General features: G+C 39.4%; 1 protein-coding gene and 1 pseudogene across 1 annotated transcript; one reads left to right on the top strand and one right to left on the bottom strand.

Moving 5' to 3' along the window:
- Positions 1–11,081: 11,081 nt before the first annotated feature.
- Positions 11,082–12,550, top strand: LOC137193544 (uncharacterized). Its single transcript, XM_067604755.1, has one exon. It carries the CDS (start codon positions 11,241–11,243, stop codon positions 12,123–12,125), a length of 885 nt encoding a protein of 294 aa, XP_067460856.1. The 5' UTR covers positions 11,082–11,240; the 3' UTR covers positions 12,126–12,550.
- An 11,631-nt stretch (positions 12,551–24,181) lies between these two features.
- Positions 24,182–25,771, bottom strand: LOC137193364 (uncharacterized; annotated as a pseudogene).
- Positions 25,772–26,773: the final 1,002 nt, after the last annotated feature.

The following is a 26,773-nucleotide window of genomic DNA, read 5'->3' as shown; positions in this document are numbered from 1 at the left end:
AAACCATCATATATAGTATACCCATCTGGTCACAATAAACATGTGTTTTCAACATGGGGTATAGTCAAATGGGGGTATAGTCTGCAGTGATAAACAAACACATACACACATACATTTGCTGGTTTTGGGAGTATTTTGAACCACTGTAAATTCTGGAAATAAACTGGAATTTTTTTCTTTAAATGGTCTTCTTAAAGGTTCAATGTGTACGAACTGGCCACCTGATCCAAACAAATGGGGGGCAGCATATCACTCCCCTCCACACCCTTCCATCTAAACACATCACCCTACCACCATTATCACTCACTGAATACGGTGTAAAGCTTACTGTTTACAGTGAATCTGTGCTATGGCGTTATTAAGATGTAAAAATGCTACAGAGACATTAGAGACAGTGGTAAATTACAAAAGAGCTGCGCAGATGAGAATGCGGTTACACCACTGAGATAAGTTACAACATAATTCTAAGTAACAACTAAATAGTTACACTTGCCCCCAGGGTAGATAAAGCAGCAATTTTCTGCCACACAGCATCATTTTTTTTTCATTTATTGCATGCCATTTTGCAACACAGTAATCCAGTAGAGACCTTATTTATTTATATTATATTTCAATGTTGATCCAGCTTACCACAATGTGCTACAATGCCAAATGGCCCAGCTTTCACATAGTTGGTGCAACCCAGTTCAGTTCACTGGATCAGCAGACATGACCAGCTGATGTCTTTCCCAGCAGCCAGCTGCTCCGACAATGTCAGCACAACTTTCCAAATAGGCATTATTTGGACAAATTTATCACATATTGGGAATCTACATGGTTATTTCCTCGCCTGAATTAACAGTATAATATTAACAGTCCTACAGCAAAAATTTCAACAGCATTCAGCCTGGCTCTGCCATTAATGCAGGTTGCTCAGGGCAGCAGTACTTCTTCCTCTCATGTTGGACGGAGGGCAGACTGGACACTACAGTGACTCACTATTGCCCTTATGGTACAAAGTGGTATTACGAGACAATATGGGCCAGACGGGGCTGGGGCTAGCTGGTTAGCATGCTAATTTCAGTAGATATCTCCACAACCCAATACATATAGGTCTTTGACATCTACTTCTTTTCTGAGAAATCTTCTATCATTATTTGGTTTGGTATGGGAGATGGCTCTATACTGTGATACCCATGAACCTCAGCTGATGTTGCTGTGAAAAAGATGCCCTTAGATGTGCAAATGAATGTTACTGTAAAGCAAATTTGTTGTTTGTTATTGCACTAGGGAACAAAACATGGTTCCTTAGTTATGTCATTTATATAAAATCTGAAAAGGTATTGATTTATATAGCTGAATGTTTTATTAAGTTTATGCAAACATAATCTTTAGCTCTGGCTTACTGTTGGTGGCATAAACAATACAATTATAAGCTGAATGACTGAATGATTGAATGATTTTTAACTGAATTGTGACAAAGTTTGACTATGCTTCTTATGATAAAAAGTCAGAGGTTCAAGCCTGTGGAGAAAAAAATAGATATCTTCTAATACAGTTAATAATCTGTTGACCTGATGATTCAACCAGGACATTTTCATTTTTCTTCCAAGCCTTAAAGAGCTTCAGCTGTCAATTACCTAACAATAAGGTTAGGTAAGGCTAAGAATGAGAGGGACTTTTCTGGATGCTAGAAAGAACTTCCCATTTTGCAAACCATCTTGCATTGTTTGTCGCTTTGGTCTCATTCTGCAGCCAGGGGCTGCATGTAGGCTGGGGGAGAAGGACCTGCACTTCAGTGTGTTATCTTGCAAACAGACACACTCTGGTGATGCTGTCCAATACTAGTTAGCATTTAATATTTCCAGACATTTAAAGTTGAATCCAAGTTATTAAATGCAGTAGACAGTCTAATTTCCTGTGTTCTCATTTGTGTTCATCACATTGATGAAATTATGCTACTTACATGTGCTAGGCTAACTAGGTAGCATTGTTTAGCCAACACTCAACACTGTAAGCTCAGTGATGAGACACACACACCCATCTCACAGTACCAGTTCCGGCAGTGTGTTCCCACTTAGGGCTTAGTAAGGCCACTTTGTCAGTCACGCAGTGTCTGTGGATTATCCCTTCAGTCCTCCTCCAGTAAAGGCTGGCTGACTGAGCGCAGCTGGGTGAGACTTCCACCTACAAGATGAAATGGGATAGAGGATTGTATTGATTGCTCTTCATCCATTCGTGTTTTTGATTATCCATTTGTGCATTCATGCATTTACTGGAAGTAACCTCAGATCTTATAAATCACTGCCATCATTTTCAACTGACCGACCTTATCAGATTCATTAGGGAGCCTTCTACACATCCTGAAATTACATTAAATCTGGTGAATATATCCAGGTGCTTTTTGCCTCCAGATCTGTTGGTGTGCACTAAATTGGATCCTAAGGTTTCCCATTCAAGAGTCTTATTCATTCAGATTAGTCTACAAGGACAAACATTAACAACAATGATTAATAACAATTGATTAACAATCAAAATCTGTTAAACTGTATATTAATGACTTTGTGATGTTTGATACCTCATGACTTGGCAGAGATTTTAGAAATGTAGAGTAGAGGCAATGTGGGGGTGTTTGAGAAAGATAAGTGAACTGAGGTCGTGAGCTGGATTCAAATGGATGACGTCTTGAGTATGTGGCAGGCACATTTAGCCTGCTGAGCTGTCACCCTTCTCTTAAGCATCCTTCGACAGGAGGTTAAGTGACAAACACAAATCTGCTCCGACAGTGACTATTCATACAGCCCTCCAATCTGGCAACACATCAGCAAGCAGGTAGGGAAGCATTGATGGTACTGTGTGGGAGGTAAAAGTGTGGGTATTGAATAGGGGAAATACCTGGTCAATGATAATACACATTAAATATGATTAAAATTCAATAATCTTTTGATTTTAAAACTCAGATACTTCACATCAGCTCATTTATACATCACACATTTGGACAAGCCTCAACATGTAATGCAGCATAAACTCGTCAACTGCTCAGATCAGAGCAGGGAGCAGTACTACCCACTAAGGGCTTAGCAGCAGAGAGTAAAAAAGATGGAAAGTATGGAAAGAGAAGGGCTGAGGGAAACACTGAATACTGGTCAGTTGGATGGAAGAGCACTTGAGCAAGCTGAGTTGAAAGTGATACACTCCTATCCTGTCTGGACATTTATAGTATTTTCAGTTGGAAAGAGTTGGATGGACAGAGGGATGGGTGGATAACTGAATGGGGAAATATCAGAGAGACACAGAAAATTGGTTTGATGGCATTTCTGTAAACAGACATAAGTGGTGTCTTAGTGTCACAGTGAGATAATGCATTTTAGGGTTCAGGCACACATCAGGGTCCCTGACAGTGCATTCATTACCACTGTGGATGAAAATGACAGAGTCAGACTGTAGCTGCTTCTCCACCACATGGTACCGGCTCAACTCAACTTGACTCTTCTTGCCCTTTTTGGTTTTCCATCTTGCAAAAGTTGTGGATAATACCTGGTACTTTTTTGGTATCACCTCCATCAAGGTTCCAAGCGAGCTGAGGCGATACCAAAAGGTGACGTGAAAACGCTGCAGACCACTGATTGGCCAGAGAGAATCATCACCAATGGATGCCAATTTTTTTTTTTCTAGGATGGCAAGGTCATGGCCCACCCTACTCTGCCTCTGATTGGCTAGTACTTGTTGGCTTTGTTGGTTGGGTTGGTTAAGTCTAGCCATGAGGAGTGAGATTGGTTTGGGTTAGGGCAACTATATCAGGGTAAGCCAATCAGAGGCAGAGTAGGGCAGGTCATGACTTTGCCATTGTAGGAAAAAAATATTGCACAGAGGCTTTTCTGGATTTTGTTTTCCATTGCAGATAGTAACCCCTCACAGTAGGGCGGTTGGTTATAGTAAAGAAGAACGTGAAATGAGTCTGAGACTTTCATGAGACAAATCTGAGAAGTGTGATCCCTAAGAGATCTTATCATTTTCTCCTCCTTGTCTGATTTATTTCTCCAATGTCCAACTGAAGCTATATATGAGAAGGTAGCATGTACCATATTTGAGAAATATGAGAAACAATTAAGATTTCAATTAATTAACTGCAGTAATTAGAATCAGAAAATTTTTATTGATCCTGAGATGAAATAGGGTTATGTTAAAAGTGCTTACATTCTAGAGGAGAAATATATATGAGCATAGAGAAATTATACAAAAAATAGACCAAAGTGAATGTGAAAACAATGATATCCATCTTCCACAAGCAGCCAAAACCTGTCAATTAAGCCGTTAGCTGAGTAGTTTTGTAGGTCGGCTCAGATTCAGTCGTCTCTGTGTTAAGAGCTGAGATGTTTCAGCATTTATTTCAGCTGTTTACTGTCTCAAATCTTTCCATCACTGCTCCGATGTCACTTTTTTCTGACTGCTGAGCTCCTGCAAAACTCCTAAGCTGGAAAGCATGTTTTTAATATGGATATTTTTTTTATTTAGTACTTGTTTACTCTGTTTTGTTATGTTCAAAAATGTAACATAACATAGGCTAGTTAATGTAAATATCATGTCACATGTCACAACTGGGAACACCCTCAAGTGGATCCAAATAAAGTCAAACAGCCACAGAACACCAAAACTGGCAGCAGCAGAATGCCAAACCAAACCAGTTGACAAACCTTGAATTGAAACAGTTCAGAAAACTACATCTTTGATGTATATGACCCACCACGTGATCAGGGCTGAAACCTCGGGTGTATACATATTGATAAACAGACATGAGACCTGCAGCAATACAACAGGACCTTACCCAAACCTATTAGATTGAATATAGTTTGGACTCAGTGGGAATCAGTCTTGGATCTCTAAGGATACCTCCTGGTAGCCTCCTGTGGAGGTATTCTAGGTACAGGAGCGGTTACATATCTCATCTGGTATGGGAACCTTGATTGTCTGGATTACCATTCTTGGCCTATTGTCACTGTGACCTGGGCTTGGATCCCTTTTGCTGCTAATATCTATGTACTTTTACTTAAGTAAAGGGTCTGAATACTTCTTTCAAAAGTCTCTTTGTCTGTCTGACAAACTGGTGAAAGAACAACTGTGTTAAAAAAGCTTTTGCACTCTGAAAGATGTCTCAGAAATCTCTCTTTTTATTGATTTACATTAAATTACACTAGGCTATACTGTTTTTTTTTTTTTTTTGCCGGAACTGGTACTGTTTGTGTCAGCACTTATCAGTATCATGAATATCGCGTATTGCTCATGGCTGAACAATATTGTGTTCAGCCATGTAATTTCTGATTTCTGATATATCTTTCAGAGTGCAAAAGCTTTTTTGACTTTTGAAACTTTGTATCCTCACAGCTGCAGTACCTACTATGTACTCACTTAGTCCCTGAGTCATGCCTGAAGACTGACCCTCAGTTTATTTTTCTAATATGCTGCAGGTTTCAGTTGACAGCACTTTCCTTAGTAATGACTTCCAGCAAACTAAAGCTAACTGAACTTTGAGACAATCACGGTGACAATGACCTTTTCTAGATGAGAGGGGAAAAGGAGTTTTTCCAGCCTCTCACACACAGAGACACACTATATACAGTCTTACAACTGCACACACTTTAGGTTAACATTTGAAAGGATTCTGACCTCATTAGGTGATCTGTACTCTGATTGACCAAGTAATTATCTGCCAGCCTAACAAGCTATTACATCAAATGCAGTAATGTCATATGATATCAATATCATAATGAAAACTTCCAACTGTAGTATTAAGCTAGTCATTACATAATCTGATTGTTTTAAAAAAAATTACTCATTCTACCGACATTAACTGATGTCCGTTTGAAATTTTGCTGTTAATAAATACCTGACTGACTGCACCATGTATTGACCAAGTGAAAACTGCTCATACTGAAAACAGATTTGTGTATCAGAACTTTGTTTTTTCTTCTTTCCTTTCCCATTAATTATCTCACGACCCCTCAGATTTATCTGGTGACCCTTTGGAGGGGCCTAGGGACCCCTAGGTTGGGAACCACTGGACTAAACTAGCTTACCGTATATAAAGTAGTTGAAACAAGCTCCACCTCCAGTAGCTACAAGAGTAACATGCTGCTCACACACTGATGCATCAGTATTAATAATCTAATGATGTCATATAAAATACATGAGTCAGAGGGACCAAACCACTACTTCTACTGCAATACTTTAACTACATCAAGCTCATAACACTTATGTACTTTTACTCAAGTAAAGGATCTGAATACTTTTTCTACCACTGACTGCCAGCCATTTTCTAACTATAGATAGCAGATTTAGGATCTTTTTCTTCTTTCTTTCTTTTCTTTTTTTTAAATTACACAAGCTGTAATTTAAGCTTACCACCCCATAAAAATTGAACACATTTTGTTCCTGTCCAGGGGAAGGTAACGTGGGAATTTTTTAAGTCATAAAATCAACTTGCAAAGACCTGACACATGTCAGTTCAGTTATCCATCACACATAACCAAGTTCATCTACACTGCAGTAAAGAAACCTTGTGGAATTTTTGACAGCTAGGAGCTACTGCTGTTGCTACTGAACAATGTTTTTTATGAGTGTGTCCCTGTTTTGTTTGGTCTTGCCCATGTAGATTAGCACACAGGTGATGCCATAGACACTTATGCCAATGGTTTCACACTATTTCAGTGTTCTACAGGTGGCAGTAATGTACATAGAAATGCAGCAATGTGCCAACAAAGACAGGAACAGTAAGACTGCAAGCAAGTAAACATGGATTTTGCATGTTTGCAACATGGATGAAATGCATTCAACACATTTAGTAGACCTCAAGGATACACACACTGTTTTGGTGAGTAACATGCATAAATGATGTCACTCTGGCAACAACACAGGGTTTACTGTGACGGGTGGAAAACTCTAAACTACTATGGGTTGTTTTCTAAAATAAGTGTCAATGTACAGAATGACTTAATGATGTAAAAACTGGGTCAAAGGATGGAAAAACACTGTTATGGTATTCTGAGCATTCACCAAAATGTGTGAAATTTACTTCTATTGTTTTTTTCTTCTCATTTTTACATAGTACAAGTATGCTATCATGTGTATTAATGTACTTAACAGTTCTTAGAAATGTCAGAAAGGTACATTCTGTATTTATTGAACACTGGTAGTGTAATTTGTTCTTCTGTGTCAAAGTGGAAAAAACTTAGCATTGCTACTGTAGAATCAAGGCAGGGAGGGGAGACCATCTAATCAGAAATAAATATATATTTAAGAAGGGAATTTCCTGTCCCTCTAATAAATGGCAAAATGTCCATATATTAAAAAAAAACATGTTCAGTTATATAGTATACAAAGTTTGCTTGGAAGTGCATAAGCCAGACATTGATAAATATAAGGTCATATTAATGAGTGGTTTTGCTAGACTCCACAGACTGAGCCTCACTGACTACAGTGAATCGTTTCCAGAGCCACAATGATTTCCAGTATTTAAAACCCGCCTGGATTAAGATTAAGACATGTGAATATCCTCTGCTTGGAACATGTGTGTCTGGTATCGCTTTTCCAAAATAAAAGTATGATTACCACATTAAAATCCTTAAAATGGCATCTCCTTCTTCTCCCTCATAAAAAATCCAGAATATATAATATGAATATGCAAAAATATTTCATTTCAGACATGTAACTGCTGGACACAAGATGTCTCCTACTGACTCTCCATTCTCAGTGTATTTGCACTGGAGGCTTCAAGTTTCCACATCACACTTGTGTAAGTTTAATATTAGACCATGATTGGCTTCCAAACTAGTTGTGATGTCACAAATCATGCTCATAGGTCCACTGAGCACAGAGAAACTTTCCACTTTCAGCAGAAAACAGCCTTCCAGTGTCAAACTCTGCACATACATCATTCTGCACAGTGAAGTTCAAACATCCAACTGAGGGAACAAGAAGAAAAACATATTTTCGAGTGGAGGGGGACTTAAAATTAGAAGACTTCATATCTGTCCGTTCAGCGTGAAGCTACAGCCAGCAGCCTCTTAGCTTAACATAAAGACTGGAAACAGCTGGTCTTGCTCCGTCCAAAGGTAAGAAAATCCTCTTACCAACACCTTATTAATAAAAGAAATATAAAAAAAAAAATACAAATAACAGCTCTATCCTACCACAAACACTGGTTATATATACACACTACCATGCAAACACTATGAATAAGTTCTATTACACTTTTCTAGTATGAATAGATTATGAATTAAAGGTGTGTCTATTTCCTAATTGTGGGAATGGAGATCAGACTCTTTTTAAATCTGATACATATTTGAGTTGTATGCACACATGTAGTACAACTAATTTACTGCCCAGTAATACTGTTGCATATACCTTTCTCTTATATTGATAATTTACCCTATTCCTGCTTCTCTCACTATCTATATATATATACACACAGTATGTTTAGACAGTATGCCTCTGTTCACTCAGATATATGTACACACAGCTCTTTAAACTGATTGAATATGCATGACGAAGACAGAGTCTGCTCTTCTCCTCTCATTTTCAGAGACCTACAATTACCAAGTCCTTCTGTTCAAAATGACATCTACTTGACAGTCCTCAGTGTATTCCTACTTCAATTCTGTATATAGTGCGTGCATGGCATTATGAATGAGGCTTGGGATTTCTAAAATCATCAGATTTTGTAAAGTGCATAATACAGTCATGTTTTATGGAAGATTTATGGGCATTTTGTGAAGATTATGTAGATTATCAATTAATTAAATAAATTTGTGGATTAGTTTACATGTACCTCTGCTACAACTTGTACATGAAGCAGCATCAATTACACTTAATTTTCTCCTGTTTGTCATGTGAAAGGTATGGCCAACTATTGAAGTCATTATGTCATTAAGTCATATGCCAAAGTAAAAATGTTTGTCTTATATGAAACTGTGTGAAGAAAGGAATTACAATATGGCAACAGGTGAAAATAAGCAGCTGGGGACTCTATGGGTGCTATTTTCCTGAAACTAGGCGCAAGTGCTAACACCCTGTGCAGGTGGATTTGGGTTTGACAAACAAATTTTTGCATTTTCAGGTGACAAGTCGTGGTAGCGCTATCCTGGTGCAGTGTGGTGCAACATGTTCAAGAGGCTGAATATATTATTGGTGGGACGAGTATAGAATCAGCAGGTCAGCAATCACATGAGTTCCTCTCATCTCCTCTAATAGCAGCAGATTAAATAGACCAGAGGGAAAGAGGCTATAATGATTTGAAGAAACTAAAATTCACCTCTGTGAAGCACTGTTAACTATTTATTTATTCAATGAGACACACTTACACTCACACTATGTCTCTCACATAGGAAACCCACCCACTTGCACAGGCGCACATACACAAACACACACACGGACACACATGCCTACACGCATGCTTACTACAAAAAGAAAACATGACAACAACAGACCTAAACATGCTTCTCTCTCTCTCTCTCTCTCTCTCTTCTTCTCTTTTTGACTCCTTGTTATATTGTTGTTATTATTGCAGCTGTTTTGCCTTTTTTTCTTCTTCTTCTTCTTTTTTCCCTTTTTGTTTCTGTTAGTTTGAGTCTAGTTTTCCCTCTTGTCTTGTCTTGTACTGTGTAATATGTGTCTTCATGATGGCCACTTGTACTGCACAAAAAAGCAATAAAAAAGAATCAGGGAAGCACATTGACCAAATAAAACTATATTGCTGGAAAAAAAAAAAAAGACTTGCCTCTGTACCTGATGAAGAGCAAATTTGGGCTCAAAACATGAACTGTTTCTGCAGAGGAGCAAAGAAATGATGGGGTAGGGAAGAGAAAGGTGAAGGAATCCAGCTACCTGTTGGTATGGAAAATACCAGTGTTTTTGTCATTTCTGTCATTTATTTACCATCATGTGAGCTACAAAGTCTCATTTCCCTTGACTTCCCGTAATATCACATTCAATCTGAAAGTCCATCATATATCCTATTTACTGACTTCTTCAAAGTCTGAGGTCAGAATCCATTGGTGAAATGAGTCAGTGTTGCATTTACTTTCAGAAATTGCCTCCTTTTCTCTATTATATAATAACTTTGATACCTGGTAGTGTGCCCATAGGTAAGTAGTGTTTGAATCAAAGCAAAAGGTCCAAATAATATTCTGTAATGTGGAACTGATAGCCCAGAATGTGGAGATTGCATTCACTGCTCATCAAAGTGACAGCGCTGACTTTAGCCATACCTGAATTAACAACATTTTGTAACTTGCATCCTTGCATTGTAACAGATCATTTGGCTGCAAGTAGAGAAAGAAGATGCTGAACATTTCTTATGTCTCTGTGACATACACCTCCACATTGTGATGGACAGAAACATGACACACAGATCTATGTACCGCCCTTTCAGATCATTTAGTCACGAAGCAGAGTCTCCTGTTTCAGCCAGTCCTTTCATCATCATCCAATATGAAACTTTGATGATCCCTGGAGAGAGAGTAGGGCAGCAAATTGCCACAGCAAAGTGGATACATAAAAGAAAAATCTAAGTAAAATTGTGACAAATCGAGTATACTTAAACACTACGCATCCAGTGATTTCAACCCTAGAACCTATATATACTACAGACGCCTAGAGGTGTGAGCTATAAACCTCTCAGATCTCTCTGTTAAGCCTACAGGCAGAGAGAGTTTTATACTGAAAAGATTGATTTCCCTTCAAATGGAAATTAATGTAAAGCAATTAATAACGTGCTAATATGAACAAAATATTTAGTATGTGAAACACATGTGCCACCAAATTAAATAGTCTCAAACATCTGAACAATGACAATGGGCACCCAGTCTTTATAGATACTAGATGAAACTGCAACAAAAAGCAGCCTGGACAACTCCTGCCACTATGCCATTTTTTTGAAGTTTTCAGGCAAACGGAGGCCCCTATCCTATCTCTGTTACTTCGTGCTGTTACTTCGTGCTGACGTGCTACGGTAAGCGTATTGTATCATTTCCGGTTGCCAACTGTGTATACTGATAGCGTTGTTGCTGCTCTCATCTCAGTTGATTTTCCTATATATATCACATTACTGTTGATTAATATCTGCTGTATATTGAAACTTTCGCTAGTTTTACACAAGCACTCTCAGCGCTTTTCTCTTAACGACTTTTCTCGCTAATCGCACAAGTTGTTAGTCACTTTAGCTCTGCAGCTAGCACTAGCAGCTAACTCAAACTAAGCAGTTAGCGATGGCTTCTCTCTCTCCCTCTCGTTCTCCTGCTCTCTCTTGCTCGGTGTGCCAAATGTTCAGTTACTCCTCTGCCTCCTTTAGTGATAGTGATAAGTGTAATAAGTGTAGTCTATTTGCAGCACTGGAGGCAAGGCTTAGTGAATTGGAAGCGCGGCTCCGCACCATGGAAAAACAATCAGCTGCTAATATAGTTAGCCAGCCCCTAGTATCCGGTGCGGGCCGACCTAGCGTAGCTCCCACTCCCCCGGTAGCTCCCGAGCAGCCGGGAAGCCAGGGCGGCTGGGTGACTGTCCGAAGGAAGCATAGCCCTAAGCAGAAGCCCACGGTTCACCACCAACCAGTTCATGTTTCTAACAGGTTCTCCCCACTCAGCGACACACCCGCTGAGAAACAAACTCTGATTATTGGCAGCTCCATAGTCAGAAACGTGAAGTTAGCGACACCAGCAGCTATAGTTAAATGTATTCCTGGGGCCAGAGCGGGCGACATTGAGTCAAATTTAAAACTGCTGGCTAAGAATAAGCGTAAATATGGTACGATCGTCATCCATGTCGGCGGCAACGACTCCCGATTACGCCAATCAGAAGTCACCAAAATTAATGTTGAGTCGGTGTGTACATTTGCTAAAACAATGTCGGACTCCGTAATTTTCTCTGGACCGCTGCCTAATCTGACCAGTGATGACATGTATAGCCGCATGTCACAATTCAACCGCTGGTTGTCGAGGTGGTGTCCAGCAAACGATGTGGGCTTCATAGATAATTGGCAGACTTTCTGGGGAAGACCTGGTCTGATTAGGAGAGACGGCATACATCCCACTTTGGATGGAGCTGCTCTGATATCCAGAAATATGGCCAAGTTTATTAGTAAACCAAAACCATGACAACCCAGAGTTGAGACCAGGAGGCAGAGCTGCAGTCCTACACGCTTCTCTGCGCTTCCATTAGAGCAGTTACCCACCCAAAACCACATAGAGACTGTGTCTGTCCCCCGACCACATAAATCAATTAAATCCAAAGTATATAAAAGAAGAGTCATTCATGAAAATCTAGTAAAAATTAAAACCACTGCTGCAATAGTACAACAAAATAAGATAATTAAATGTGGACTCTTGAACATTAGATCTCTTTCATCTAAAGCAGTTTTAGTAAACGATTTAATTTCAGATCATCGTATTGATTTATTTTGTCTCACTGAAACCTGGCTGTGTCATGAAGAATATGTCAGCCTTAATGAATCCACTCCCCCCAGTCATATTAATACTCATATTCCTCGAGACACTGGCCGAGGAGGAGGAGTTGCAGCCATTTTCAACTCAAGCCTAATCATCAACCCTAGACCTAAATTTAATTATAACTCATTCGAAAGCCTTGTTCTTAGTCTCTCCCAGCCAACCTGGAAAACTTTACAGCCAGTTCTTTTTGTTATAGTGTACCGTCCTCCTGGCCCGTACTCTGAATTCCTATCTGAATTCTCAGAGTTTTTGTCGTATTTAGTCCTTAGTACAGATAAAGTAATTATAGTAGGTGATTTTAATATTCATGTGGACGTTGATAGTGACAGTCTCAGCACTGCATTTCTCTCATTATTAGACTCAATTGGCTTCTCTCAGTGTGTAAATAATCCCACTCACCGTCTTAACCACACCCTAGACCTTGTTCTAACTTATGGGATTGAAATTGAACATTTAATAATTTTTCCACAAAATCCTATTTTATCAGATCATTTTTTAATAACTTTTGAATTCCTATTACTGGATTACAAACCATTAGATAAAAATGTCCTCACTAGATGTCTATCTGATAGTGTTGTAGACAAATTTAAGGAAGCAATTCCGTCAATACTGAATTCACTGCCATGTCTCAATACTACAGAGGACTCTTATGTTAACTTTAGTCCCTCCCAAATTGATAATCTTATTGATAATGCTGCAGGCTCACTAAGACAAACACTCGACTCCATCGCCCCCTTAAAAAAGAAGATAATAAAACGTAAGAGGTTAGCTCCATGGTATAACTCCCAAACCCGCAAATTAAAGCAAACATCGCGAAAATTGGAAAGGATTTGGCGTTCCACCAAAGTAGAAGATTCTCGCTTAGTCTGGCAAGATAGTCTTAAAACATATAGGAAGGCCCTCTGTAATGCCAGAGCCGCCTATTACTCAGCATTAATAGAAGAGAATAAAAACTGCCCTAGGTTCCTTTTCAGCACTTTGGCCAGGCTGACAAAGAGTCATAACTCTACTGATCCATGTATTCCTATAGCTCTCAGTAGTAATGACTTTATGAGCTTCTTTAATGATAAAATTCTAACTATTAGAGACAAAATTAACCATCTCCTGCCCTCAACAGGCACCGTTCTCTCCCCAAACACAGGAACCTTGGTAACAGCAGTAAATCCTGAAATATATTTGGACTGTTTTTCTCCAGTAGACTTGTCTGAACTAACTTCAATGATTTGTTCAGCTAAACCATCAACCTGTCTCTTAGATCCCATCCCAACTAGGCTGCTTAAGGAAGCCTTACCCTTAGTGAGCACTTCTTTACTAGATATGATCAATCTGTCTTTAGTAACAGGCTATGTACCACAGTCCTTTAAAGTAGCTGTAATTAAACCTCTTCTTAAAAAGCCTACTCTTGATTCAGGTGTTTTAGCCAATTATAGACCTATATCTAACCTTCCATTTCTATCCAAGATCCTTGAGAAAGCAGTCTCTAATCAGTTATGTGACTTTCTACATAACAACAGTTTATTTGAGGATTTTCAGTCAGGATTTAGAGTGCATCATAGCACAGAAACAGCACTGGTGAAAGTCACAAATGACCTCCTAACTGCATCAGACAAAGGATTTGTTTCTATACTTGTCCTGTTAGATCTTAGTGCTGCATTTGACACAATTGACCATCAAATCCTTTTGCAGAGACTGGAACATTTAATTGGCATTAAAGGAACTGCATTAACCTGGTTTAAGTCCTATTTATCAGACCGATTTCAGTTTGTACATGTGAATGATGAATCCTCCGTGAAGGCAAAAGTTAGACACGGAGTTCCACAAGGTTCTGTACTTGGACCAATTCTATTCACCTTATATATGCTTCCTTTAGGTAATATTATTAGGAAACACTCCATAAATTTTCATTGTTACGCAGACGATACCCAATTATATTTATCAATGAAGCCAGATGAACCCAATCAGTTAAACAAACTCCAAACATGCCTTAACGACATAAAGACCTGGATGACCTTCAATTTGCTACTACTAAATTCAGATAAAACTGAAGTTATTGTGCTTGGCCCTAAACACCTTAGAAACAAATTATCTAATGATAAAGCTGCTCTGGATGGCATTACCCTGGCCTCCAGCACCACCGTAAGGAATCTGGGAGTTATCTTTGATCAGGATATGTCCTTTAACTCCCACATAAATCAAATTTCAAGGACTGCCTTTTTTCACTTACGTAATATCACAAAAATCAGGCACATCCTGTCCCTAAAAGATGCAGAAAAACTAGTTCACGCATTTGTTACTTCTAGGCTGGATTATTGCAATTCCTTATTATCAGGCTGCCCTAACAAGTCTCTAAAGACTCTCCAGCTGGTCCAGAACGCAGCTGCACGTGTATTGACTAAAACTAGAAAAAGAGATCACATTTCTCCCATTTTAGCTTCACTACATTGGCTTCCTGTAAAATCTAGAATAGAATTTAAAATCCTTCTCCTAACTTACAAAGCCCTTAATGGTCAGGCACCATCATATCTTGAAGAGCTCATAATACCGTATTATCCCACTAGAACACTGCGCTCCCAGTATGCAGGCTTACTGGTGGTCCCTACAGTCTTTAAAAGTAGAATGGGAGGCAGAGCCTTCAGCTATCAGGCTCCTCTTCTATGGAACCATCTACCGGATTCAGTCCGGGGCGCAGACACCCTCTCTATGTTTAAGAGTAGGCTTAAAACTTTCCTTTTTGATAAAGCTTATAGTTAGGGCCGACCAGGCTCGCCTTGGATCAGCCCTTAGTTATGCTGCTATAGGCCTAGACTACTGGGGGACTTCCCATGATGCACTGAGCTCCTCTCTCCTCCTCCTCCTCTCCATCTGTATGCATTCATGTAACATCAATGCATGTCACTAACTTTTCTTCTTCCCCGGAGTTTTTTGTGCTTTCTCATCTCACAGAAAAACCTGACTCCCGGGCCGAACCTTCGCGGTCCTTCACAGTCCTGATGGCATCCTTCCCTGGCTGTTGCTGCTTGTGCTTGTTGTTGTTTGTTGTTGTCATTGTTTTTCTTCTGTCCCCCCTCCCCCTTTCCCTCTCTCTTTCTCTCTCTCAACCCAACCGGTCAAAGCAGATGGCCGCCCACCAAGAGCCGGGGTCTGCTTGAGGTTTCTACCCGTTAAAGGGGAGTTTTTCCTTACCGCTGTCGCCAAGTGCTTGCTCATGGGGGAACTGTTGGGTCTCTGTAAATTAAAGAGTACGGTCTTGACCTGCTCTATGTGAAAAGTGCCTTGAGATGACTTCTGTTGTGATATGGCGCTATATAAATAAAGATTGATTGATTGATTGATTATAGTCTATCCACATATGACCACAAGTAATGTTTACCTGGAGGATTACCCCAAGCCAGCCACATGATCAACTACATCCCAGGAGAAATACAGTTTCTGCCTGCATTCCTCTTTGTATATAGATCTCTTTCCCTATACTGCTTCAGTCTTCCAGTTATTCCAGTACACATGGTCTGAACATTGGGAGGTATTTGGGCCCAATATAATACAAAACATTTTTATGGATTGTTGAGGAAGCAGAATCTTGGTAAAGCTGGTTTATTGTGTGTGCTTGAGGATAGTTATCATCTGCATGTCTGCCCTTGTTTGTAAAGAAGACAATATGAGTACTTATAGACAACCTACCTGGACAAAAATAGATCACAGACAAGATATGCAAATGTATGATATGCAAGTCAAAGACCAGTGTGCATAACATTTATGTTACCAGGGTGTCTAATTATTCAAAAAAAAAAAAGATTGTTTTCTCATCCACAGAATAAAATATATTTACAATAGATGAGGATAACCACTACAGAACTCATTGCAAATAGGGGTAATGTCCTTTCTTACTTGGGAAAAAATATATGAAAGATGCCTCAATCTATCCCTCAAATCATGACTTAACAGCTGTTCAGTTGGAAAAATCCCTTGATAATATTCATCAGGAAAATCAGAGAAAAGAAAAAGCTCGAATGTAAACTAACTTCCCATTTCATTTAATTTATGCATGAACACTGCTTTGTTTCTGTAAGGCTTGAGATGTAATTTTTGTTTTTTAAGCACAGTTCCATACACAAGCATTTGCAATCCAAGCACTGTTATTCACACACTTGCCTGTGTACATCATGTTCACTTTATAGGTAGATCTGGGCTGAACCATCCTTGGCTGACACCAACTTATCTTCCAGGAGAACTTCAGATTTTGCAGAATGTAAAGATAAAGGCAGCACTCTTGGAGGTGACTATATTTTTGTGCATGTGTATCAAGATAACTCTAGCCTGTCTGTGCTGTACACTGTCCAGGTGCTCCACTGCCCTTATACTTGAGTTCTGCCTTTTTTGTACCATCGCCATAACATTACTAACTAGCATTATTACAAAAGTCTATTTCTGACCTTAGTGAATGATTCAAAATCGAAAAAAAAAACAGCTTCTTATGTAAATTGCTTATTTTCAACCACCCCTAATTCAGACTGTGTCTACATTAAGCCAGCTAAATTCTAAAACACCATTTCTGAGCAAAAATGGCATGCGTCCACAGCAGGAGTTGCAGATCATTTCTGCAGATACCTCCATCCACATTAAAACTCCAGAATGGGTAATTATCCTCCTACTGGGCATGTGTGGAGGACTGATGAGCAAGTGAGTCACAGAAAATCAGCAAAGAAGAAATGATATACTATTTCAGTTTCCACAGCGTCTTGTTTATTGTGAGCAGATTACAACAATTTAATTGAGAGAAAGGTGGTAGATAGCTACGTTTAACTCTTAAACAAGCTGTCAAAGTCAACAATAAAGAGAACACTCTCATGAAGTCGTCCGCCATTGTTGTTATTGTTGTTGGGTTTCTTCTTCCTCTTCCAATGAAATGCCATGCTACTGCCACCATCTGTTCTGTCAGTGATATGACAGCATTTCTACAAGCTCTGTAGCTTCTAAAAGCTCAGTTTTTGGGGGAGAAAAACACTGTTTTAGTCTGGACAGAGGGCCAAAACAGAGAGAAAAGGGCATTTACGAATTTAGCCAGCTTAGTGTGGACATAGTCTCAGTAAGACCCAAGTTGGTATAAACCAAAATTATCCTTTTAAACTAAAGTTTTTTGTAAATCCATATTTCTATGCCCTGCTACTTCCCAAATGTCTACACTGGAGGTGACATGGAAAACATTATCATGACCAGAAGCTGTAATGGAGGAACATAAGAAAATAACACCCAGATAGGCAAATATCAAACATCAAATGACAACTTTTTATTGTCAGGAGCAGATGGGGATTGCCCAGATGAAAATATCTAAGAGCCTTAATTGCAGAAAACCTCTCACTTTCAGAAATATTCAGTCACTCAAACATGCTCAGTCAGATGACTATTATTTGATCATTTTGGTAAGATAGTCGTGTGTGTGTGTGTATGCCTTATACTTGGACCCTTCAGTTTAGCTGAGGCTAATGTATTGTGTGAAAAGTCTCCTTTGAAGTTCCTCTCCTTCAAAATAATGAGACCCTTCAATTGCTGCACACACTCAAACTCTCTCTCTCTTTCTCTCTCTCTCTCACACACACACACACACACACACACACACACACACACACACACACATACACACACACACACACATACACACACACACACACACACACACACACGCACACTCCTCAGCTAAAATCCATTTTCCTTTCCTTTATTCTTGGACTCGCTTCTTTCTCATCTCTCATTCTTTTTCTCCCACCTGCCCTATTGTCGTCCCCACACCTCCAATTTTCAATGGCATCATTTCAATGTGCTGCTTTGGGAACAGAACACATAAATCAAAGTAGATTTTCCTCACTCATATTTGTGAAGGCTTTAGATGGACATATACATTACAGATAAGCAAGTTTGTTTTTTTTCCTCCCAATAGAAGTGAAAATGTAGTTTTGATTGTTGTTGGGTCTCTTTTCTAAGGTGTCAAAATGATGAATTAAATAGAGTATTAAGAAGTGTATTTCATAGTGTAATTATTCATCATCATACACATTCTCCCTCTTCTTTCATTCTGCATTTCACTCCACATCTATTCATTGAAATGTATTTTCATTAATTTCACCTGATTGCAATTAGTGATAAAGAACATCTTAGAGCAGTGTACACAATCCAGGAACATGTAATGGAGTTTGGTGACCTATAAAGTCACCTTTGTTAAGTGTAATGGAAAATGGAAACATTATTCCAAAGTGAAGTGAAGCTTTTAAGTGCTTGTTTCTATAATCATTAATATGTTCTTGGCTTGAAAGCTGGAATGCAACAGTTGCTTTTAATGTTTCCAAGCTACTGGTCACCAATTCAGATCATTCACACTGGGTTCATACAACTACATGGACAAGTTGAATTTGCTTTTAAAAAGACATATTCAACTCATGAATTATATGTGATGAATAACTTTGGGGAGTGGCAGCTGGTGGTGAGATGTTTCTAATATTTAGTCAACCCCCATTGATATAAAGGAAGAGGACAATATATCTCTTAAATTAACACAATACTGTTTAACAGTAACACAAACTGCATCCTCCAAAATTTGAACTGTCATGAAGGTAGGATTTATTACAATGCTGTTGGATTAAATTACATTACTTTTAGCAAGGTGGACTTGATAAACTGCAAACTGTGTAAGTAGATTGATTCTGCTTGATTTACAAACCGTCATACAATTTGCAATTGAAAACATTTTTTTCCTCTTCAACACTGAAGGGCCAACCTTGTCCCCATAGAAATTATATTTATAAACTGCAACAGCAAGTGTGTTTTGAAGGAAACGTACTGTAATGCCACCTAATTTACATTGTCTGTTGACATGAGAAATTGTTAATTAATATATCTCGCAAGTCACAAAAATGTGGATAAATATGTGTAAAATGTTCAACAAAACAATGTATTTCCTTTTTTTTCCCACCGAAACATCAGATCTTGCAGTACAATATATGGTCGTAGTGACTAAAGCATTATTAAACTTTTTATGGTTATGTTTAGGCACTGGCAGCCCTTGGTTAAGGTTAGCTTTGTTTAAAACAGAAAAAAAAGTCTGCAGTGATTTGAAGCACATGTTTATTAACATTTTCAACCATCTTTCACTAACCTAAAGCAAATTGCTTTTTTGTCTACAACTTATGTTGCCTGTGAACATAATCCTGGCTTACTGGTTAATCCTGGTTACTTTTTGCCAATGCAACATAATAGAGAAAATATTTTAGTAGCATATATACAAAATTTCTAGGGTTGGAAGTATATCAAAGGAAAGGCTTGTGGTGGAGTTAGAGGAACTTGAGAGCAGAAGCATGAACAGTGGTATTTTCATGAAGGGAATTCCAGTATTGGAATACTGGAAGGGATGCATTTGATAATATCAAAATCAAACAACTCTTACATATTCCCACTGCACTGGAAAATCCAAGAGGGTATGAAATCGCAATAAAAAGAGCACTAGATCTAGCTGGCCTTCAAAATGTAACTCTGGTTGAATTCAGAGGTGAAAACTTGCAAAATAACTTGTCCATGACTGTTTGCAATGGAACAGATGAGGCATTTCCAACATGCAACATTACTTCTTTCAGACGGATTACGGACTCATCTTCATCATCATCCTGCAAATTTCCTGAAAGTTGTGCCTCCGCAGCACTTTGTAACACATGTGTTTGTGTTTTATGCAGTATAATAAACATTGTTAAAGTCCTGGTCAAAAATCGCACAGTTACCCATTTTAGACTTCAGTGGGTTCTAGACTTTCTAGACATCCAGTGGGAATATGCCTCTTTCAACACCTTGGTTATTGGTCAATGATCCACTTCAACTGCAGCCCATTCAATTTCTTTTTCTTGAATAAAAATATTACCACATACTCGATCTGTGCCAGGGACAAATTGCCATCGACTCTGTTTCTGGACGTCTTGTGTTTTGTGGTTTTTTGGTGTTGCTTTGTGTGTATTTTGAATGTGCTCTGGGTTACACATTGTTTGTGATAACAACATTTGCAATTTGTGTTTCTTTATGTAGTGCTTGAGCTTGGTATTGTTATTCCTTTGAGTCCAGAGGGGTGTACTACGAAGCAAGTTCAACTTAGTCTGGCTCTCTGTGGGTGAGCTGGCTTCACTGAGCCTAGCATTGGCCATCCTGGATAACCGGTATCACAAAACTATGGCTATCAACTAGCTCAGTCAGCTCTGGGATTACCAGCTACAAGTACATTCATGTGAAAGAGTTGGGGTTGTTAATTACGAACAACATCATCAGAACCATAAATGAAGTACTTCATATGATATGAGATGAAACAGTGATACCAAGTACCTGCGGAAAAAAACAATTTTAAGGACAGCAAAAAGTTATATTCAACAAAGTGAAATGTAAATGACAGCCTGTAATCATACAACAGAATAAGAAGATGTAGAAACACTAGAAAGATTTCCAAACATTAAAAGTAGGCTTAAAATGCATGTAGATATTATTATATCAATGAATCAATCAATCAGTTTTTATTTATATAGCGCCATATCACAACAGAAGTCATCTCAAGGCACTTTTCACATAGCAGGTCAAGACCGTACTCTTTCATTTACAGAGACCCAACAATTCCCCCATGAGCAAGCACTTGGTGACAGCGGTAAGGAAAAACTCCCCTTTAACGGGTAGAAACCTCAAGCAGACCCCGGCTCTTGGTGGGCGGCCATCTGCTTTGACCGGTTGGGTTGAGAGAGAGAAAGAGAGAGGGAAAGGGGGAGGGGGGACAGGAGAGCAACAATCACAACAAGCACAAGCATCAATAGACAGGGAAGGATGCCATCAGGACTGTGAAGGACTGCGAAGGCTCGGCCCGGGACCCAGGTTTTCCTGTGAGATGAGAAAGCACAAAAAACTCCGGGGAAGAAGCAAAGTTAGTGACATGCATTGATGTTACATGAATGCATACAGATGGAGAGGAGGAGGAGGAGAGAGGAGCTCAGTGCATCATGGGAAGTCCCCCAGTAGTCTAGGCCTATAGCAGCATAACTAAGGGCTGATCCAAGGCGAGCCTGGTCGGCCCTAACTATAAGCTTTATCAAAAAGGAAAGTTTTAAGCCTACTCTTAAACATAGAGAGGGTGTCTGCACCCCGGACTGAATCTGGTAGATGGTTCCATAGAAGAGGAGCCTGATAACTGAAGGCTCTGCCTCCCATTCTACTTTTAAAGACTGTAGGGACCACCAGTAAGCCTGCATACTGGGAGCGCAGTGTTCTAGTGGGATAATACGGTATTATGAGCTCTTCAAGATATGATGGTGCCTGACCATTAAGGGCTTTGTAAGTTAGGAGAAGGATTTTAAATTCTATTCTAGATTTTACAGGAAGCCAATGTAGCGAAACTAAAATGGGAGAAATGTGGTCTCTTTTTCTAGTTTTAGTCAATACACGTGCAGCTGCATTCTGGACCAGCTGGAGAGTCTTTAGAGACTTGTTAGGGCAGCCTGATAATAAGGAATTACAATAATCCAACCTAGAAGTAACAAATGCGTGAACTAGTTTTTCTGCATCTTTTAGGGACAGGATGTGCCTGATTTTTGTGATATTACGTAAGTGAAAAAAGGCAGTCCTTGAAATTTGATTTATGTGGGAGTTAAAGGACATATCCTGATCAAAGATAACTCCCAGATTCCTTACAGTGGTGTTGGAGGCCAGGGTAATGCCATCCAGAGTAGCTATATCATTAGATAATGTGTTTCTAAGGTGTTTAGGGCCAAGCACAATAACTTCAGTTTTATCTGAATTTAGTAGTAGAAAATTGCAGGTCATCCAGGTCTTTATGTCATTAAGGCATGCTTGGAGTTTGTTTAACTGATTGGGTTCATCTGGCTTCATTGATAAATATAATTGGGTGTCATCTGTAACAATGAAAATTTATGGAGTGTTTCCTAATAATATTACCTAAAGGAAGCATATATAAGGTGAATAGAATTGGTCCAAGTACAGAACCTTGTGGAACTCCGTGTCTAACTTTTGCCTTCACAGAGGATTCATCATTAACATGTACAAACCGAAATCAGTCTGATAAATAGGACTTAAACCAGCTTAATGCAGTTCCTTTAATGCCTTAAATGTTCCAGTCTCTGCAAAAGGATTTGATGGTCAATTGTGTCAAATGCAGCACTAAGATCTAACAGGACAAGTATAGAGAAAAATGCTTTGTCCGATGCAGTTAGGAGGTCATTTGTGACTTTCACCAGTGCTGTCTCTGTGCTATGATGCGCTCTAAATCCTGACTGAAAATCCTCAAATAAACTATTGTTATGTAGAAAGTCACATAACTGATTAGAGACTGCTTTCTCAAGGATCTTAGATAGAAATGGAAGGTTAGATATAGGTCTATAATTGGCTAAAACACCTGAATCAAGAGTAGGCTTCTTAAGAAGTGGTTTAATTACAGCTACTTTAAAGGGCTGTGGTACATAGCCTGTTACTAAAGACTAAAGACAGATTGATCATATCTAGTAAAGAAGTGCTCACTAAGGGTAAGGCTTCCTTAAGCAGCCTAGTTGGGATGGGATCTAAGAGACAGGTTGATGGTTTAGCTGAACAAATCATTGAAGTTAGTTCAGACAAGTCTACTGGAGAAAAACAGTCCAAATATATGTCAGGATTTACTGCTGTTTCTAAGGTGCCTGTGTTTGGGGAGACAACGGTGCTTGTTGAGGGCAGGAGGTGGTTAATTTTGTCTCTAATAGTTAGAATTTTATCATTAAAGAAGCTCATAAAATCGTTACTACTGAGAGCTATAGGAATACATGGATCAATAGAGTTATGACTCTTTGTCAGCCTGGCCAAAGTACTGAAAAGGAACCTAGGGCAGTTTTTATTCTCTTCTATTAATGCTGAGTAATAGGCGGCTCTGGCATTACAGAGGGCCCTCCTATATGTTTTAAGACTATCTTGCCAGACTAAGCGAGACTCTTCTACTTTGGTGGAACGCCAAATCCTTTCCAATTTTCACGATGTTTGCTTTAATTTGCGGGTTCGGGAGTTATACCATGGAGCTAACCTCTTATGTTTTATTATCTTCTTTTTTAAGGGGGCGATGGAGTCGAGTGTTTGTCTTAGTGAGCCTGTAGCACTATCAACAAGATTATCAATTTGGGAGGGACTAAAGTTAACATAAGAGTCCTCTGTAGTATTGAGACATGGCAGTGAATTCAGTACTGATGGAATTGCTTCCTTAAATTTATCTACAACACTATCAGAGAGACATCTAGTGAGGACATTTTTGTCTAATGGTGTGTAACCCAGTAATAGGAATTCAAAAGTTATTAAAAAATGATCTGATAAAATAGGATTTTGTGGAAAAATTATTAAATGTTCAATTTCAATCCCATAAGTCAGAACAAGGTCTAGGGTGTGGTTAAGATGGTGAGTGGGATTATTTACACACTGAGAGAAGCCAACTGAGTCTAATAATGAGATAAATGCAGTGCTGAGACTGTCACTATCAACGTCCACATGAATATTAAAATCACCTACTATAATTACTTTATCTGTACTAAGGACTAAATACGACAAAAACTCTGAGAATTCCGATAGGAATTCAGAGTACGGGCCAGGAGGACGGTACACTATGACACATAGAACTGGCTGTAAAGTTTTCCAGGTTGGCTGAGAGAGACTAACAACAAGGCTTTCGAATGAGTTATAATTAAATTTAGGTCTAGGGTTAATGATTAGGCTTGAGTTGAAAATGGCTGCAACTCCTCCTCCTCGGCCAGTGTCTCGAGGAATATGAGTATTAATATGACTGGGGGGAGTGGATTCATTTAGGCTGACATATTCTTCATGACACAGCCAGGTTTCAGTGAGACAAAATAAATCAATATGATGATCTGAAATTAAATCGTTTACTAAAACAGCTTTAGATGATAGAGATCTAATGTTCAAGAGTCCACATTTAATTATCTTATTTTGTTGTACTATTGCAGTAGTGGTTTTAATTTTTACTAGATTTTCATGAATGACTCTTCTTTTGTTTACTTTGGATTTAATTGATTTAAGTGGTCGGGGGACAGACACAGTCTCTATGTAGTTTTGGGTGGGTAACTGTTCTAATGGAAGCGCAGAGAAGCGTGTAGGACTGCAGCTCTGCCTCCTGGTCTCAACTCTGGGTTGTCATGGTTTTGGTCTACTAATAAACTCGGCCATATTTCTGGATATGAGAGCAGCTCCATCCAAAGTGGGATGTATGCCGTCTCTCCTAATCAGACCAGGTCTTCCCCAGAAAGTCTGCCAATTATCTATGAAGCCCACATCGTTTGCTGGACACCACCTCGACAGCCAGCGGTTGAATTGTGACATGCGGCTATACATGTCATCACTGGTCAGATTAGGCAGCGGTCCAGAGAAAATTACGGAGTCCGACATTGTTTTTGCAAATGTACACACCGACTCAACATTAATTTTGGTGATCTCCGATTGGCGTAATCGGGAGTTGTTGCCGCCGACATGGATGACAATTGTACCATATTTACGTTTATTCTTAGCCAGCAGTTTTAAATTTGACTCAATGTCGCCCGCTCTGGCCCCAGGAATACATTTAACTATAGCTGCTGGTGTCGCTAACTTCACGTTTCTGACTATGGAGCTGCCAATAATCAGAGTTTGTTTCTCAGCGGGTGTGTCGCTGAGTGGGGAGAACCTGTTAGAAACATGAACTGGTTGGTGGTGAATCGTGGGCTTCTGCTTAGGGCTATGCTTCCTTCAGACAGTCGGCCAGCCGCCCTGGCTTCCCGGCTGCTCGGGAGCTACCTGGGGAGTGGGAGCTACGCTAGTTCGGCCCACACCGGATACTAGGGGCTGGCTAACTACATTAGCTGCTGATTGTTTTTCCATGGTGCGGAGCCGCGCTTCCAATTCACTAAGCCTTGCCTCCAGTGCTGCAAATAAACTACACTTATTACACGTACCACTATCACTAAAGGAGGCAGAGGAATAACTAAACATTTGACATACCGAGCAAGAGAGAGCAGGAGAACGAGAGGCAGAGAGAGAAGCCATCGCTAACTGCTTAGTTTAAGTTAGCTACTAATGCTAGCTGCAGAGCTAAAGTGACTAACAACTTGTGCGATTAGCGAGAAAAGTCGCTAAGAGAAAAGCGCTGAGAGTGCTTGTGTAAAACTAGCGAAAGTTTAAATATACAGCAGATATTAATCCACAGTAATGTGATATATATAGGAAAATCAACTGAGATGAGAGCAGCAACAACGCTATCAGTATACACAGTCGGCAAACCGGAAATGATACAATACGCTTACCGTAGCACGTCAGCACGTCTTATATATGACCTAAAGGGCCCTATTTTAACAATCTAAAGCGCATGGTCTGAAGTGCATGGTGCAATTGCATTTAGGGTGTGTCCAAATCCACTTTTGCTATTTTAACAGAGGAAAAATGGTCGATGTGCCAGGTGCATGGTTCAAAGGGGTTGTCCATGGTCTCCTAATTAATCATGGGTGTGTTTTCAGTGTAACATGCAATAAACCAATCAGAGTGTCATCTCCCATTCCCTTTAAGAGCCAGGTGCGCTTGCACCTTGGTGGATTGCTATTATGACGGCGCATTTGCCAAGAAGTAAGAAGGAGTGCTTCTCTTCCTGCCATTGTCCTAGTAGCGTCTTTGTCCTCCCTCATGGCAGAGTTTACAGCTCTGATCAGTCTGATCTCTGTCATGCCTCTGAGTCCTGAATGCCAGTGTGCTATTTAAAAACAGACATGGAGGCGGCTTTATGTGGTTCTGTGTAAAAAAGCAAAGGTGGCTCAAAGGCAGATCCTCTTTACAGCTATAATGCAGGTTCTATGTATAAAAGAGGCACAATCCTTGTGTTTCCCTCCTTTTTCAGTGACTGCCCCACTCCAGTTGTGTCTTGTCTTGTTTTTAGTTCCTTGTGTATTAATATCTGTCTGTTCATGGAGTTTTTTGTCAGTTCATAGTCAATGTATCTCAGTGTTTGCGGCTGTTATTTTTTGCTCCTCATATTTCAAGTCAGCCAGTTCTGTTTTTGCTTTTGTCTGCCAGTAACCAGAGTCTGATAAATAAATAATCGTTATTCTTCAGTTCCTGTCACCTGCCTGTTGTTTCTGCATTTGGGTCCTCTTTTCTGCATAACTGTGACACAAATCCTTTTAACTGTAGGAGCAGAGTGGAGCAGAGTAGGGATAAGTTGGTGGTTCCACCATAATACTTCTCTGGTTTGAATAGACAAAGGTGGCAACATTGAATCTATA

The sequence above is a fragment of the Thunnus thynnus genome, chromosome 12, assembly GCF_963924715.1.
Source record: "Thunnus thynnus chromosome 12, fThuThy2.1, whole genome shotgun sequence".
Lineage (NCBI taxonomy): Eukaryota > Metazoa > Chordata > Actinopteri > Scombriformes > Scombridae > Thunnus > Thunnus thynnus.
This window is presented reverse-complemented; position numbering and strand designations above follow the sequence as displayed.

What these genes read in the sequence shown, in the direction of transcription:
- LOC137193544 (XM_067604755.1), top strand. Translation starts at nt 11,241, where the DNA reads ATGGCTTCTCTCTCTCCCTCTCGTTCTCCTGCTCTCTCTTGCTCGGTG.